The sequence below is a fragment of the Centrocercus urophasianus genome, unplaced genomic scaffold (genome assembly GCF_019232065.1).
Source record: "Centrocercus urophasianus isolate 14NV4802_14NV808 unplaced genomic scaffold, USGS_Curo_1.0 seq_21, whole genome shotgun sequence".
Classification (NCBI taxonomy): Eukaryota; Metazoa; Chordata; class Aves; order Galliformes; family Phasianidae; genus Centrocercus; species Centrocercus urophasianus.
In genome coordinates this window covers 21,826,157-21,844,119 of record NW_024884767.1, presented here as the reverse complement: position 1 = coordinate 21,844,119, position 17,963 = coordinate 21,826,157, and the positions used below count along the sequence as shown (strand labels likewise).

Here is a 17,963-nt window from a genome sequence, read left to right as displayed (position 1 = left end):
TCGCTACCACAAACTAAAGGCAGTCTTGACTGTAATGTTTTTTAGAAGAAGATGTACTCTGGAAAGGCAGTACCGCTACCAAATCCCCCATGCAGGTAAAAGACTCACAGGTTTGCCTTTCATAAGGTACTAATAGATCTTAGGGTTTGAATAGCTTGAAATTAAATCATTTGTAAAATGCAAAGAATAATAATCTTGCTTTTACCTCTTCCCAGTTTAATAGTTGGATGTTTCAGTTTGAATGATATTTTCCAATAAGATGAAAAGTAAAATGTAAACCTTTTGAAGGAGACATTTATGTACTGTAATTTTAATCTTGGTTCTGCATAGAAGCTGATAAGAAAATGTTTTCCTTTTCTTGGATTTTTTTTTTTTGGAGAATCTTCTCAGTTCCTTCTCTCTCTCTCTCTCTTTTATACATATATACATATATACACATATATTTAAATAATATTAGATTAATGTTTTTAGTAATAACATAGAAATATCTTTTTTTAATGTGAATGAACTCAAAGCAGATTGCTGAACAAATGTTAAATTAAGACAATACCTCAAGTAATTTATTTATAATGTCTTAAATGTTTCTCTCTCTGCTAGTATGTTTATTTCACAGCTACATGCCATCAGTTTTATGGTGATCATCGGTCTTAGGAAAAAAAATGCCCAGGTGAGCTGACCAGTTCCATTTGGAAAAATTAGTATTTGATGTTTTGCCCACTGTAATAACAATACAAAAACAAGCACGATGGACTGGTATGCAGCTCAAGTAAAATAAATAAAACCCAAAATTTTTTTACAGAAGATTGACAGAGCCCTTCGTTAAAAAATAAAAATAAATACTAATAATAAGATTTGTATAGTATCTTTGTCTACGTATATTTTTTGAGTACATAACCAAGTATTTTTTCATCATTGCCTTCTGATAGTTATGTATTTCAGACCAATGTAGATGGTTCACCACTGTTCATCGCTGTTGTAGTTAGCATGCTAACTCAACTTACAAACTAAATAATAACAAAAAAACTATTTTGCCTGTTTGCTACATTAGAACATGACAAAACTCAATTTTTAAAATATTTTGTGCACTTCAAAACCCAGGATAACTCCACCTACCTAGAAATATATTACAATTCAAGTCCTCAGATTTTTTTCTGTAATTAAAAAAAAGCATTGTTCCAATAGTATTATCCAAAGAAAACTGACATCTTTAACATGCTACTATGTTAACTGCTGTCATGTCTCTTTTGTCAACGCTCAAGAAAAAAGAGAGGGAAAAAGAACTGACAAATTCACAAAGAAAACTTATCTGCTTTCTGTTTTATGTTTTTGTTGTTGTTGTTTGTTCATTTGTTTTTAAATTTCTTTAGTCTCTGGCTACTTATGTTTAAAGGCTTTTGGTGTTCCTCCTTCCACTGAATTTATTTGTAACTGTCACCCAGAAAGATCTAAAGACCCTGATAGCCTAATATCTTCTATTATCCACACATTCCCTCATAAACTTTACAAAACTAAACCAAACAAAACATCCCTATACCAAACATCAGCTAAACATCTCTACTACTGCAAAAAATATTAGCTGTAGAGGCTTCATTAGGGAAACAGTGAATGCTCCTTTCAAAGATAAGCCCAAATTGCAGTGTACTAACTACACTATTTTCTAGCCTTTATTCAGTTAAGTAACTCCAAAACTGGATAAACAGAAATTCTAGATTATATTGGTTTTAGGCAATGAGCCTGACACAGTAAACACAGCACTCATAGCATGCTGGTATCATTATGTTTTCGTAACTGAATTTAAAGACTCACAAAACTAAAAGCATTGAGTTGTTAACATGATGACTGTAGATTTATGTTTCACTAACAGTGCTTCTATATTTGCTAAATCAGTTACTCACAACTTAATGAAATATCAGTTTAACATTTTAAATGTTAATGTTTAAATAGCTTGTTATGTATAGGAGATGCAACGTACGATAAAAGCAATATTACATCTAATTCCCTGTGGTATTTAAAATAAGTGATAGAAAATGGCACTGTCTGGAAATAGAAAAACTAACTACTGACCTACCAATGGAAAGTGATTTTTTTTATTCTACATGGAAATGTGTGCTACTAATAGTTAGAGACTTGATGACCAGAATAACAGTCACTTCCTTTTACAAAATACGTCAACAAAAATCTACATAGTATTGATAGATAAATTATTACATTTGTTTGTTCTTAAATGATTATTTATTTATTTATTGCTAGCAATGAATACAAAATATTAATAAATTCTATGGTACTGCTGATACAGTATTACCAGATTATGAACATATGACCACAATGAATCTAAGTAAGAAATATGCATAGGGGATAAAATAAGATATTCATACTAAGAATTTCATACCACAAAAATAAACAGAAAATTTATCTGCATTCTCAAATATGTTCTTCCCCCTGTACAATTAATTATTATATACTTTCTTAGAGGTAAATGACAGATCCTATACTTAGGCTATATTTGGCCAGGAAGAATCATACCTAAAAAACCTTAAATTCACAAAATCTAAGGATTCTAACGATGTTTAGATGTTAATGTCAAGTCACTGTGCAGAACTTAACTACTTGAGAAAAGTAGAAGGCAGAATTTATCAAGAATTATTACTAATGTTCAGGTACAGTCTCAAAGTGTAGCATGCCACTACAGACTAAACAGCTCTTACAGAATTGATTATACATCTATTCAATCTTGGGTCACAGGGAACAGGAAGTAGCAAGATAAAACAGAAAGCAGAAAATCTGCCTATCAAAATAATACCGGTAAAATCAGATTCCTAATAGAAATAGGATTTTGGCAATCTATATGTTCTATGGAGCTCCCATAGAAGCTATTGCAATTCAGTTGCTTTTCAACTTTTAAGTGTGTGTACACACCCCACCTATCACTCTTCTTCCAGGAGTTCAATTATCAAAGTCCACAGAAGAAATGAAATACAAGAGAACATAATGCCCATCATAAATACCAGATCTAAAACTTTGGTTATCATAGTCTGAGAGATTACAGGGGCAAAATTCAGAAGTGCATTGAAGTATACTGTTGCAGATTATTTTAAAGAAGGCCTTTGTATTCTCAGCATAAAAGAAATGAGTGAGAAAAGAAACAGTAACAATCAGACATTGGTCAAAAAGTAATAATTTTTGTCATTAGATAATACCAGTAGCTCCTTGCTAAAACGCTGCTCAATCATTCAGGCTGAAGTTTCCAATTATACACTCTCTAAAACACAGAAAGTTTACTGCATAGTTTATATGCATTTGAAACAAGGTACCATTTGCCACAGAGTTAACTAGATCAATCTATACCTGTGACGGGGGCAATAGGCTCCTACTCTCCTTCCCCCCTCCTACACGGCCCCACAGAATGGGAAGGGAAAGGGAGAAGAGATAGGGAGATGAGAGCTGGGCTCATGGCTCCTTATTGGAGCTGGAAAGCGTTTGCCTTTAACAGCTGAGATTTTTGGTGGTGCACATCAGAAAGAGGGTTCATCATCTTTAATTAGTTGGATTCACATTAGTTTGATCAGCTCCTTCATTAGACTCTTTTGACTATCCTGATCTTCATCAAGTGTTTCTGATACTACTACAGGTTCGTCATGATTAATCAATAGAGACACTTGCTCTTGCATTTCATTCAGTTGGTGCATTGCTTGTAAGATGACGGAAATGGAAACGTGAGTTGGGGGTAGCTGTTATTCATAGCTTTGGAGCGTAAGAATCAATTCAAAAACTAACGGTCTTCTCTGTTGGTCCTGGCATCTGTCAAACGTCGCTGTTAGTATACCGGCATATATTTCTGGTGCTGTTGTTGCGAGTTTCCGTCATATATCAGGCATTGTCCTCACTCTCTCAGGGTTGTGGTCTTGGAGTGGGTGGTTAGGAATAAAATTATGGTCGTACAACATTTTCTCTATGGCTATTTCCCTCAAATACTGAATACCATATTCAACTGTACCTCACTTTTTCATCACAGGCTTCAAGCCGTCTTTGAAGGAATACCTGTCCTTCACAGCTATTAACAAGCATTCCCATAGGGTGGCAGCCCATTCAAACATCCACTAATCCCTCTGTCAATAGCTGGATCTCTGGCAATGCCTCCTAGTTGGCGAGCTTCACCACCATCTAGAGACAAGCTACTGACCCCTCTGTCCCAACAGCAAAGCAACCAGGAAATCAGAGCTTCATCCAGGTGCCATGTAAACTCTTCTCTTGAGCCTTGGATTTCAGACATCTTCAAAGGCCGATGAGTAGTAATAGAGACTTCCTCTTCATCACTCTCTCTCTCTTAGTTTTTTCTTTTTTTCCTTCCCCGATGATGGTGATTCTGAGGAAGGCTCTTCGCCTGGATCTTCCTCTACCTCCTCCTCCGCTTGTTCTTTTTTCCATTTCTTGCCTTCCACAGGGGCAACTGACATTTTTACTGCTGTTTCCTATGATTGATCAGATTTGACTTGGAGATTTTTCCCTTTGACTTGAACCTCAGCTCAGAAACTCTCTCTCTCCAGAATAGTATTATATAGGGCATGGTAAGCACAAGCCAAACCACAAATAAGTTGTACCTCCTTAGATCTATGTAAGCTGCATCCTCCCTGACTTAAAGACTGGATTAGTTTCTCAGGATCCCACAGGTGTTCACGAGTGAAATCCCATGACATTGTGGGTCCCCATGATTCTAAGATTTTTCCTAAACCTCTCCATATTCCCTACCAGTCAGCATTTTCTGGTTTTGGATGAGACTCCTTGCACATACCATGAATGCATAGTAATAGATTCAGGGAGATTGATAGCATGCACAGTGGTATTGCCACAACCATGAACATTAACTCATTAATGTCAACATTAATGTGTGACAAACTGAGAAGAAAGTCTGGAAACTGGCCTGAACATCGTATTGTTTGTAAGATTAGCTATTCCATTCGGGATGTAGTTGTTTGTAAAATTAGCTATTCTATCTGGGATGTGTCAAAATTCAAATCATACCACAATGCATGTAAGTACCATGCAGGTGTGTCCATCAGTGCCCTTATTTGGTTATGTGTGAACACAATTCCACAACAAGAAATCATAACATTGATAATTGGAACATGATGGCATTGAATCTCTTACACAGCATCCCCACAATAAAGAGTGGGCTCATTGCTGGTAGCTGCTAAAAAGGGCTTAATGAATAGAACACGAGAAGAGGAGGAAAAATAAAAAAAATGTAAAAGCACTGCCCAGACTAAGCAGTGCTCAAAGTTTACAAATATTCCAGAATACTGGCAGTACAGCTGGGCTCTCAAGGTCAAGTTTGTCAGCACAGAAACCTGAACTGCTGATAAAGATCCCTAACAAAGCTTTCTGAGATCAGAGAGAGAGATTCATTCTAAAAGCTAAAAAGCAGCTTATGCCTGCATGCTTCACCACAAAACTGCTACAGAGTTAACTAGATCAATTTATGCAGAAGGTCCCTGGGCTCCCCCGGGCCAGACAAAGTTTTCCCCCCCACCCCCCACAAATCAGTTGCCCTAATACAAGCAAGAACAATTTACATTTTACTTGTTATAGTGTAGCTTCTCCTGCCCCCAAAATCAACCCTCAGTCTGGTTGTCATGCGCAAAGATTTGCTCAAGCAGATGAGGAGATGCCAAAGACCTTGCTCAGGACTGATAACACTGCCTTGATGACAGAGATAATAACCACTAATGAATACTTTGTGAATAGCAAACAGCCCAAGAACCCCTTGATCACTAATCATCATAACAAGACCACACATGACCCCCTGGTTCCTTCTAAGTACGATGAAGCTTGAGTGACTATGGTTATGAAGGAGACTATGCGGAACAACAGTTGTATGTGACTTACTGAGATGTCCATCTCTTATGACAAAGTACAGTGTTGCAGAAAGCTCCAGAGTGCAGTGAGGTGAGCATACAAAGAGTCTGTTCCATGATCGTTCTCTATGCAATACAAACTGAAACCTTGAATTACTGGTAATACCAGAGGATCTTGATATGCTGACTCTAAGAGATATAGCATGGAAGGTGGAGTGGAATGTAAATACTGCAGCTACATTCTATATTTTGGAACTGATAAACTGCATAACTGTCACAATCAGCAGTTTTTCACTTTCTGTCACACCAATTGCAATAAATATATATATGTGTGTGTTTGTGTGAGAACAGTGTTACTCAAACTCTACTTGAAAGTAAGAAAATGCTATAAAAATAACTTAGGAGAGGAGAAATTTAAAACACAATACTACTTATAGAAAAATCAGGAGAACATTGCTGACTCAGCATAGCTGAATCAGCTGATATGCTGATCTAAATATCCCCAGATGGACACCAGTTGGGATGTCCTAAGTTATGCCAAATATTTTCCTGGAAAACTTAGAAGCCTCTGTGGAGTTGTTCCATAATTAAAAAGTTTGTCATCAGCTTCATTATTCGCATTCTTGGTACTTCCACATGCTCTGGAGACAGTGTATTTATCACTGACAATCCAAAAGCGCTATTCATTAGCCCATCCAAGACTGTGATCTGAATGTGATCAAGCTCCTTAAGGATGGCCGTGTTTGCTCATTCAAACACAACTAGATCAAAGAAGCATGATGCTATTGGTCCATCACTAATTCTGATGATTCATTGTATTGAAGATGACAGCACTAAAAGCACTGAACTAGGCATCACTCAAAATCTTAGCCACCCTCAAATCCTCTGATATCTGAAGACAAGCTGAAGCACAGGGGAGTTCACTTTCTGTCAAACTTCTTGACTGTTTGACACAACAATGGCATTAGTTATATCTTGAATGTTTATTAAAGATAAATATAACGAAAGGTTCTGACTGAAGAATGATCCTGAGTTGGAACAGTGGGTTCTGGTAGGGAACAAAACTGGATTGCTACATGACTAGAAGCATGGATTGCATGCCAGTTTTAAGGAAAGCAGTATTTGCAGCTGGAGCTGCTTATCTTGTTTTGATAGGGTATCGACCTTGCCGGTTATCTTGTTTTGCAGATTGTTGAGCTTGTATGCAGGTGTTCCACCTAGGCTCTGCACCATGTGCTGGCCATGCAGATGCATTGTACAAATGGAAAAAATCCTGCGGACCCTCGAGAGATTAAAAGCAGGAGGTGGGTTCTAGTGGATTGGTGGGGAAAAGTGCACAATGCTGATTCTACCTATTATTCCAGTGCCAGCATGTTCCTTTTATTTATCCTGTATAGCATTTAATCCATCTCTCAAGGGTTGGTAGGTAATATTGGTTAGGCAGGTTCTGCTTGCTGCTTCTCTGAGATATACTGTCTCTCAGATCTAAACATACCCTGAAACAACTCATATCCTTTTAGAACTTAGAATCTGTTTAGAATAATGAACACGTTTGGTGGGGGGAATTGTGAGCCTTCCCATTGTAAGGTGTGGTATAGCATAGCTATGTGAGAAGGACAGGGTGCTAGCAGAGGTCCTCAACCTGCTGCTCTGAGAAGTACCGGCAACACTAGCAGTACATACAAAAACCTCTGAAGATGAGGCAGTAACTGCTGGGGCAATACGAGAAGGCAACAAGGAAACTCAAGTGAAATACTTAAAAGGAATTAAGTAGTTATCCTCTAAAAACCTGACAAGACCAGCTGCCCAGATGTGCCTTTTATACCAATGCATGCAGCTTGGGAAACAAACAGGAAAAGCTGGAAGCCACTGTGCTACTAGAAAACCATGATACTACAGCTGTCAGCAAAACCTGGTGGGATAATTCGTATGACTGGAATGTGGCTATCAATGGCCGCAAGCTGTTCAGAAGGAATAGGTGAGGAAGGAGGGAAGAGAGTGTTGCTATCTACATCAGGGAAGGAATAGAATGTAAAAAGCTGTCCCTAAAGAATAGTCATGCACAAGTTAAAAACCTGTGGGTGACAGAGACAGAGGCAGCAAAGGAAGCCTTGTGATCAGTGTCTACTACAGGCCACATGATCAAGCAGAGCCTGTTAATGAAGCCTTCCATCTCCAGCTACAAGAGGTGTCGTGACTGCAAACACTAGTGCTGCTGGGGTACTTCAACCACCCAGACTTCTGCTAGAAAAGTAGCATGGCGAGATGTAGGCAAGCCAAAATGCTCCTGGAATGCACTGACGTTAACATCCTAGATGAAGTAATAGACAGCCCAAAAAGGGAGAATGCAGTATTGGAACTGTTGCTCACCAGTGCAAATTATCTGATTTGTGACACCAGGATTGGAAGTTGCCTGGGCTGTAGTGACCATGCTATGATTGAATTCACTCTCCTGAGGGATATGATACAGGCAAAAGTAAAATTAGGATGCCAAGTTTTAGGAAAGCTAACTTTCAGCTCTTCAGGAAGTTAGTCAACAAAACAGCCTGGGAAACTGCTCTCATGGGCAAGGGTGCAGAGGAGAGCTCGCAGATCTATCATAGATCTTGATCTACTGTTGAGGCCCTGGATCTTCAGAGGCTCAGAGAAGGGCAATGAAGCTGCTGAGGGCTCTGGAGCACAAACCTTATGAGGAGCACCTGAAGGAGCTGGGATTGGTCAGTCTGGAGAGGAGGAGACTCGGGCATCACCTTGTTGCTCTCTACAACTACCTGAAGGGAGGTTGTGGTGAGATGGGGATCAGCCTTTTCTCTCATGTAACTAGCAATAAGACTAGAGGGGATAACAAGAAGTTGTGCTAGGGGAGATTCAGGTTGAACATTAGGAAATAGCTTTTCTCCAAGAGCAGTCAGGCACTGGAATGGGCTGCCCAAGGTGGTGGTGAAGTCACCATTCCTGGAGGTGTTCAAGAAACATTTAGATGTTGTACTGAGGGAGATGATTTAGTGGGAAAAAGTGGTGATAGGTGGATGGTTGAAGTGGATAATCTTAGAATTCTTTTCCAGTCTTGGTGATACTATGATTCTATGATCTTTAAGGAAGAGCTCTCTTTCCGCAGATGTAAGAAGTCAGGAAAAGAAGGCAAGAGACTGGCATAGGTGAATCAGGACCCCCAGTCAAACTAAAGAGCTCAAGATCCCTAAAATCCAAATCCTTTACAGAGGAAGTTGGGAATATGTGCAGCCATACAATTCACTATTTATAAAATTTTATTACATATCATCAAAATTGTAAATGTTAGAAGTAAATTAATTCCATATCAATTCAGAAGATTGAGAAAATGATGCATATATGTATGTGTGTGCATACAAAACTTTCATACATAAAATATACAAAAATTTTTTCGTCAGCTAAGATACGTGAAATGGAAAATTAAACACAAAATATAAGCCTACTAATATACACAGACAAAAACATACTTCTTTTTTTCATTAAAAATGTTAAAAGATTTACTTTTAAATTATTACAAACTAAAGAGACAGTTAATCTATGAGACAAAGCCTAGTAAATGTAATGGAATCAGTTTTTCAGAAGTATCTTCATGATTAAAGGATTTTAAATGCTAAATGAAATCTATCTGAAAGATAAACATACTGATGTAAGACAGCAAGTAAGGCACGCATTTATGTCATCAGTGAACTGTCAATGAGAATGCTAAGATCAATATACATCGCAAAATTGCTATAATTCTTTTTAGATCAGTTCCTATCATGTAGAGAAGTGAAGACTAATCACATTCAGCAACCAAAGATATGAGAGAGGTTAATCTGAGAGAGCAAACTGATAATAAATAAAAGTCAAAATTCAAATGCACAAAATGAAATACATTTAACATAATATTTAATTGTAGCAAAAAACATTGAAACCTAAAGTCTTGTAAAACTTAAAAAAAAATGAATCAGCTCTTCATTTGGATAGAAGAATAGAAGAATGACAAAATGAAATCTGAGTACAAGGACACTAATATTATTCCAATAATCCAGTCTGTAGACGCTGGGGTTCAAAGACAGATACAACCATAGACTAAACATATAATTCAATGTTCTATTTCTGTTTTGGACATTATCTATCTGTTACTGAAAATCTTCAACTCTCATTAAACTTAGCATTAATGGGATGTGATGGACATAGTCGCACTTATAAATTATTAGCTACAAAGATAATAAGTGAAAAAATGCTTAAAATATCAAATCAATATCAGAATCTAGACTTGTAATTAGGAACAAAAATTACACTTATATGAAATGTTTCTGTCTGCATACCTTTATATCTTTTTTTGTTTTCAACGAAAAAGCAAATTTGATATGAAATCAATACAGTCAATATTTCAGGAAAACAATTTTATCACACACAGAAGGAAAAAATGAGATTTTGCAGTAATACTCTAGTCTTCAGAATACATTCTTGTCACATAATGGAGTAACGTTAAAGCCAAATTTTTTAAGTTTGTTTGCTTTTCAGTGCTCCTTATCTTGTCAAAAGCTAGAATTTTTCATGCATATATTGTTTCAAAATTTTCATTGTAGCTCTTTTTATTCCACTCCCTTGCTTACTACACATCTCCAATAATTTTATGTCTTCTGGAGAAACCTAATTCTCATTATTGAAGTAACATACCCAAATGCTTTCTTCTTGACGATATTGTTTCCAGTTTCGTCCACTATCACTGAACATTAGAAGGTAGTTTGTTACCCAGTCAGAGCTCCCATAACCACCTTGAGTAGCAACAGCAGTTATCTCAGTTCTTTCACCAAGGTCAATCTGAAGCCATTGATATTTATTAGACACAAGTGGAGACCAACCACCAGCACCTAAAAAAGGAATGAAAAATATTGGAATTTACAGAATTCTAATTTAAAAAAAAAAAAAAAAAAAAAAATTAAGATGCACTTGCTTCAAAATTCTTTAGGTAATACCTAGAAACTCTTGTAAAACGAGATATAGAGTACTTAATGTATGCAACCATTTCTAAATATTAAAATTCAACGTGAATTTACTCCTTTTTGTCACTTACAAATTAAATTTTATAACGAGTCAACAAAGTAACTCTTATTCAATTAGACAAAGCTCTTCAAGAAAAAATCTTAGAAAGTATTTTATTTACCATTGTTTAACTGGAGATTATAATTCTCTCTGGACTATGGGAACTTTTAAAGTCACTTTTAAACTGAATGACTCTGCACAATGCTTTTCCATGAGACTTGGGTGTAGAGATCCATATATGAAGAAATAAAGCACAGTTTATTAATTTACATTTGCCTCTTAAAGTGAGTAGAAAGTCTGTATGAAAACCATTTGTCAATATGAGGTCTATCCATGCAATTCTGGTGAGGAGATATATAAGCTTGTGACGATTAAGCTTAAACCAAAACACAAAGCTAATTTAAAAAAAATAGAGGAAAAAGAAAAGAAAACAAAGCAAAACATAAAGAAACCCCACACCTTATCTGCTTAGTTCTCTTTTCCTTAGCTTGCTCTATTTACTCAGATCACAAGATACATGTGGAGCTGCTTGAACAAGTGCAGAGAAGGAACATGAGGAGGATTAAAGGGCTAGACACACTGCCCATGAGGGAGTTGAGCTTATTCAGCCTGAAGAAGAGAAGGTTTCAAAATCTTCTTGCAACCTTTCAAAAGAAGGGGCTCATAAGAAAGATGGAGAACAATTTTTTTTTTTGCACAATCTGATAATGATAGGGAGAACAGTTTTAAGCCAAAGGAAAGGAGAATTAGTTTAGATGTTAATAGGAAATTGTTTCCTCAGAGGGTGGTGAGGCACTGGAACAGGCTGCCTAAAGAAGCTATGTAGTTCAAGGCCAGTTTGGATGGGGCCCTAGGTGCCCTGATCTTGTAATCGGCAACCCTACTTATGGCAGAGAGTTTAAAACTAAATGATCTGTAAGGTCATTTCCAGCTTAATTAATTATATGATTCTATGATCAGGGTAATTCCTGACTCAAGTCAGATGAAAGAGCCCAAGGGCAGGACACAAACAAGTGAAATACAAAATGTGAGAAAATAAAAATAAGATTTTTTAAATTTATTTTGCAAATTTTGTCAAGGATTCGGACATGATTAGCACCTTCTAGGTTTTATTTAAGTACATGGTGACAGAAAATGGGAAGTGATCTGTTTCATACTCACAGATTTGGATTTAACATAGATAAATTTACCCTCTAATAGTCTCGAAAAAATAGACAACACAGAGCAATCAATAAATATAGTTTCCATAACAATCAATAAAAACTGTTTTATTAAAAAAAAAAAGAGCAATCCAATCTTATGCTTCTGTGGAATTTGTGGTGCTTAACATTTTGTAAATAAAACATCACATGATTTAATTTTATTCCAAGGTTTTGAGTAAAGATTTCAACATTATCTTGAGGGGAAAAAAAGATACTAAATATATATATTATAAAGGTATTCACAAGCCACAAAAAATGAGATTAAATCTACTGATGACAGTAAATGGGAAGTGTTTACAAAAATATGTAACAGTGCATACATGAAATTAAAAATTTTCCCACACATTCGTACATTAATTAAAATTTAACAGAGTCCTGATTTAAACCTAAGGTTGAAATTTAAGGATGTCTTAGTGTTTTTCTGAATTCTTTTAAAATTTTTACAAATAAATTAGAATAAATTAGGATAAATTAGGATTTTTGTTGTGGAAACAATGGCCAAACAGGAATTTGAAATTTCATTTAATCATAATTAGTGAATTGTAAGTTTCTGAAAACATTGTCAAAATTCAGTTTCTAGCAAGTTGTACATTTTGACACAGATTACTTTCTTCCCTAACTGATCATAAAGCTGACAACAAGCATCACTCTGAGATTATGAGGCAAAAAAAAAAAAAGAACAATTACATAGACAAGTATTCCATTTAAATAAGAAGAATGTAATACTAAAACACCACCCTTGATGTTCATGTAAGTGCATAGATTTTTTTACATCTGTTTTTATAAGATTGGTGAGAGGACAAAATTTTATCACTGGTTAAACTTACATGGTCACAATTACTTTATGTCTACAAATTTACTAATAATTTCTATGTTCAACCCTATTACAGAATAATTTCCCTAAAATTTTTTCAAGCAGAAATTTCTTCAAGCAGAAATTTTAAGAATAGAAGTGATAAATCTCTTTTCTGGATTTATTTTCTGCATCTAAACTGTTATGACACAACCATCACTACCTCATCTCTGTATTAACTCTGCTTCATTATTCAGTGACTTGCAAAATAGTCTGAAATCATCAGAGATTTAAGAAAACTTCATGAATATCCAGGTCTGGAGTTTAAATAAGGAACTTCATGAGCACTAGTCAAGTGGTCCATATCCACAGCATATATGAAATCCGTGGCACACATCATGCAAGATCATTCAACTTTACTTTCCATGAAAAATCCTCACTTTATGCACTATTAGACATATCACTGTTCTTTGGGGTGGTAATATTCAAGATGGCAAGGAGATGTGATATAAACAATAGGAGTTCTCAGACAAACTGTGCTGAGAATGTAATTTGTAGAGCTCACCTGCAAAATACTTGGAGACTAGCATATTATTCAGACTGAAGTGATGCACAAAGTTAAAAAACAAAAACAAAAACAAACAAACAAAAAAAACACCAATTAAAAAAAGATCACAAAAAGGCATATCTCTGCTACTGCAGGACTATCTGCTACCAGATGAGGGAGGTAATTTTTCCTTTATGTTGTAGGCGACTGCAAGATTCCCCCACGGAATGTGACGCGATAGGCCCTCTCCCTGCTCTATGATTGATGTATGGCACGTGCCCTTAGGGGCGTAGACAAAGCACATAGGTTATATAAGCTAGAGTTCACGTGTAATAAATGCCATTTTGCTGTTCATCATATTGGTGTGTACGTGCAGTCATTTGGTCCTGGCCTGGTTTTAGGTCAGTACCGTAGGAGGCAATGCAACACCTTTATTTTTTTCCAGTTTTTGCAAGACAAGCCATCTTGTAGCTTATCTCCTGATCATATTGCCTGATATTCCATGGACAGAAAGAGGCATCAGATGCCTTGTGACATGATACCTGCCTGCTGACGGACTCTCCTGGACCTGCTTTGTCACTGTACCTGCTTGCTGCCTAAGGCCTGCCACTCTGCTGCTGCTCTCCCCTGGACTTTTGCTCTCATATTGACCTTGGAGTATTGGAACGGTGTGCAATAGGATGCTGCTAGACTTTGGTTGTTACTATCCCTGTTTTATGTAATTCTTATTACTTTCCTGTCTTCCCTATCTCCTGCTTTCCCTTCCCCATCCCCCTAAGTCACAATTGTTGCTGGCTTCCCCTTCCCAAACTCCCTGATTAATTAGGATTTGTAATTAACTGGTGTCACGGAGTTGACCAGATCAATCTATGTCCGTGACAGGGGCGACAGGCCTTTGCCCTCCCCCCCCACCCCAGTCCCACAAAAAATGGGAAGGAAGGAAGGGAGGAAAAGAGCAGCGGCAACAATCTATGGAGGAAAACTTATTTTACTATAATATTGGAATACAAAATAACACAATATATACAATTTAATTGAAATTGAGATTAATAAATCAGACAAGATGAGAGAGAGAGAGTTCCCGGGACCGATTCAAACCTGAAAAGCTTGGAACGGCTAGGAAAGCACCCTCCAGCACCCACTGCCAGGCAGCAAGAGAGCGCCCCCCCCACCTGGAAGGGCCAGATCCCGTGACTGCTGTAATGTACAGGGATAGGTAGCTGGGATTGGGGCAGTGACACTTTAATGCCCCGTACACTACATGATGTTTTGATGTGGAATACTGAAATCCAAAAACAAAAAAACAAAAACATAGAACCATGACAACTGGTTGGACCAACATTTGAACCGCTGTTCCTTAATCTCCCATAAAGTATACATATATCTAGGAACCTCCTCTCCCTCCTATAAATTGAAGTGAGACAATCTCCCACCAGAACAGATTGCTCAAATCCCTATTCAGTCCGGCCTTGAATGCTTCCAGGGAGGGAGCATCCACAGCCTAACTGGGCAACCTGTTCCAGTGTCTCACCACCCTCGTGAAAAAGAATTTCTTCCTAATATCTAGCCTTCAGATACCCTATTCCAGTTTAAAAATATTTCCCCTCATTCTGTCACTAACTGCCCTTACAAAAAGTCGCTCCCCAGGTTTTCTGTAGGTCCCCTTCTGGTACTGGAAGGCTGCTATAAAGTCTCCTCAGAGCCTCCTTTTCTCCATGCTGAAGAGTCCCAACTCTTTCAGCCTGTCCTCATAGGGGAGGCGCTCTGATAATCTTGATGGCCCTCCTCTTGACGTATTCCAATAACTCTTTGTCTTTCTTGTTTTGAGGGCACTAGAACTGAACACAGTACTCAAGATGGGGTATTATGAGAACAGAGTAGAGGGACAGAATTACCTCCCTTGACCTGCTGGTCACAGTTTTTTTGATGCAACTGAGGATATTTTGCATTTTGAACATTCATTGCTTTCAATTTTTGTATAACATTAATATTCAAGTCATAGAAATGACAGTACAGTGGTATTTCCTCGTGCTCTTCTCCCAGGTAATGAACAACGCTTTTTTTCAGAAATTATGCCAAGAAATGTTATTCATTAGAGTGATATATGCACAGTTTGGTGAACTCAGGTACTTCTCTTAGACAGTGTTTAACAGGATTATAACCCGATAATGTGATTCTTGGATAGTGACACTAACTTAACCAGAGACACTTTCTTCCATTCAGATTGCCTGCATTTTCAGAAGATTTTTATTTTTATGAATTTCAGATATATTTTAAGTAGTATGAAATGATTTTTTTTTACTTCTGGAGGTGAAATATATACTGGCTTCCCCTGTGAGCACTGAAATAAATACATAATAATATCAAATGAACATTAGTTCCTTATCCTGTCTTCTGCCTGTTAATGAACGACATGTTTTAAGGACATGAATTTTGATATTTCCTTAGCCTCACAGTGTTGGCAATATCATTAAAATTAAGACATTTGAAATAGCAAAATCAGTAAAGTTAGTAAAAAGATAGCAAATAAATAAATTAATTAAAATGAAATCAGTTAAAAGTGACTGGGAAAAAAAATACAAAAGTTCAAATGTGAGGTAGAAAATAGCTGAATATTCTTACAGTGAATTTTGAGGATTGTACCATTTAAAAAATACCCTTCTCAACAGATAATTTATTAAGAGATGTATTTCAACATGGCACTGGGTAGCTATCAGGCTGTTAGGTTACTTTTGCTTCATTTAAAAAAATTCTGAGCTGTAAAGAAGATAAGCTGACATAAAGCTTCCCACTCTGTATGAACGGAATCCTCCAAATTTTATCATGCTCTTTGATTACCTTTAACTGTGTTGCAATATAAACTATATATAAAACTTGATAATAATATATGCATTCCCAGCTTCTTCACGTACAATGCATTATGCCATTTAGCTAATGTTATCACATATCAATTTCAGATTCAATCTATCTTTGCATGTTTAGACTTAATAACTACTAGCAATGTGTATTAAAAAAAAAAAAAAAAGAGTTTAAACTAACACACATCATAAAGAATACTTTACTTTGATTGACTAAGCTAAGTATATTACCCATACAGACAACTTAATGGAAGATAATTCTAACTTGAATCTGATAAAGCCTCATCAGGAATAAATTCAGCTGATCATTTTACAAGGCACATATTCTACATCCAAGTAATTGACAATTAAGGCTTCTTACCCATAAAAAGGTCAAATGAAGTGTGTTAAGACATTAAAAAGACTGAAATATTAAAATGTTACATTTTTTCCATTCTCAACCTGAAAAGCAAGAGCATAATCTTTCACACACACACACATACACACATACACACACACACTCACACACACGAAAAAGAAAAAAAAAGAAGTTAAAAAAGCTATATACTTAAGTAACTAATGATGATGCAAGGTTTTTATTCTCCAGGAGTTTAACATTACACAGTCTGAGGCAGGGAAAACTATACAATAAGAGGTGTTCATGTGTTTCTCCCAGGTGAGATTCCCCTTTGCACCTCAGAAGAGTATCAGAATCAGATAAACGCTGGGGTAGAAATAATTTATCTTAATTTTAGGAAAAATGTTCTAAATTTAAACAAGGTAGATGAAAACTAGAAAACTAGAAAAGTTTACACTATTATGAACTTCCATTTATACAACAGCACAGTACAAGAAAAGTAATTCTAAGGAAGAAAATGACAAATGAAACTGAGAAAAAGATGTGGAACTTTTGGCTTTAAGTAAGAACTGAACACAGAATCTAGTTTGAGAACAGAAGGGGCAGAGAGTGATTGTGAGGTGAAACCATATCTGTTGGCTTGTCAGTTCTAAAAAAATACATAAAATATATCTTTCAGCCATGTGTTTGATAGTTGCATCGTCTTTTACCTTTGATATATAAAAAAATACAATTCATAGAATCATAGAATGCCTGGGTTGAAAAGAACCTCAAAGATCATCTAGTTTCAACCCCCCTTTTATGTGCAGGGTTGCCAACTACTAGACCAGGCTGTCTAGAGACACATTCAGTCTCCAGGGATGGAGCATACACAGCCTTCTCAAGCAACCTATTCCTGTGTGTCACCACCCTCTGTGTGAAAAAACTTCCTCCTAATATCTAACCTAAATCTCTCCTGTCTTAGTTTAAAACCATTCCCCCTCCTGTTTACATGCTCCTTTCAAATACTGGAAGGCCACAGTGAGGTCTACACAGAGCCTTCTCTTCTCCAGGCTAAACAAGCCCAGTTCCCTCAACCTTTTCTCATAAGAGAGGTGCTCCAGCTTTGTGATCATCCTAGTGGCCCTCCTCTGGACTCGTTCCAAGAGCTTTGCTTCTTTCTTGTGCTGAAGGCCCCAGACCTGGATGCAGTACTCCAGATGGGGCCTCACAAAGCCGAGAGGGGGACAATCACCTCCCTCTCCCTGCTGGCCATTCCTCTTTTAATACAGCCCAAGATGTAGTTGGCCTTCCAGTCTGCAGTAGCACACTGCTGACTTATGTCCCGCTTC

At 36.9% G+C, this 17,963-nt stretch overlaps 1 protein-coding gene across 1 annotated transcript in view; it reads right to left on the bottom strand.

Moving 5' to 3' along the window:
• The window catches only part of CNTNAP4 (contactin associated protein family member 4), a 116,133-nt gene extending 105,547 nt beyond the window's left edge, over positions 1-10,586 (bottom strand). Inside the window, exon 1 of the mRNA XM_042822922.1 lies at positions 10,530-10,586. Coding sequence (XP_042678856.1) covers positions 10,530-10,586 — 57 coding nt within the window. The remainder of the gene's footprint in view (positions 1-10,529) is intronic.
• Positions 10,587-17,963: the final 7,377 nt, after the last annotated feature.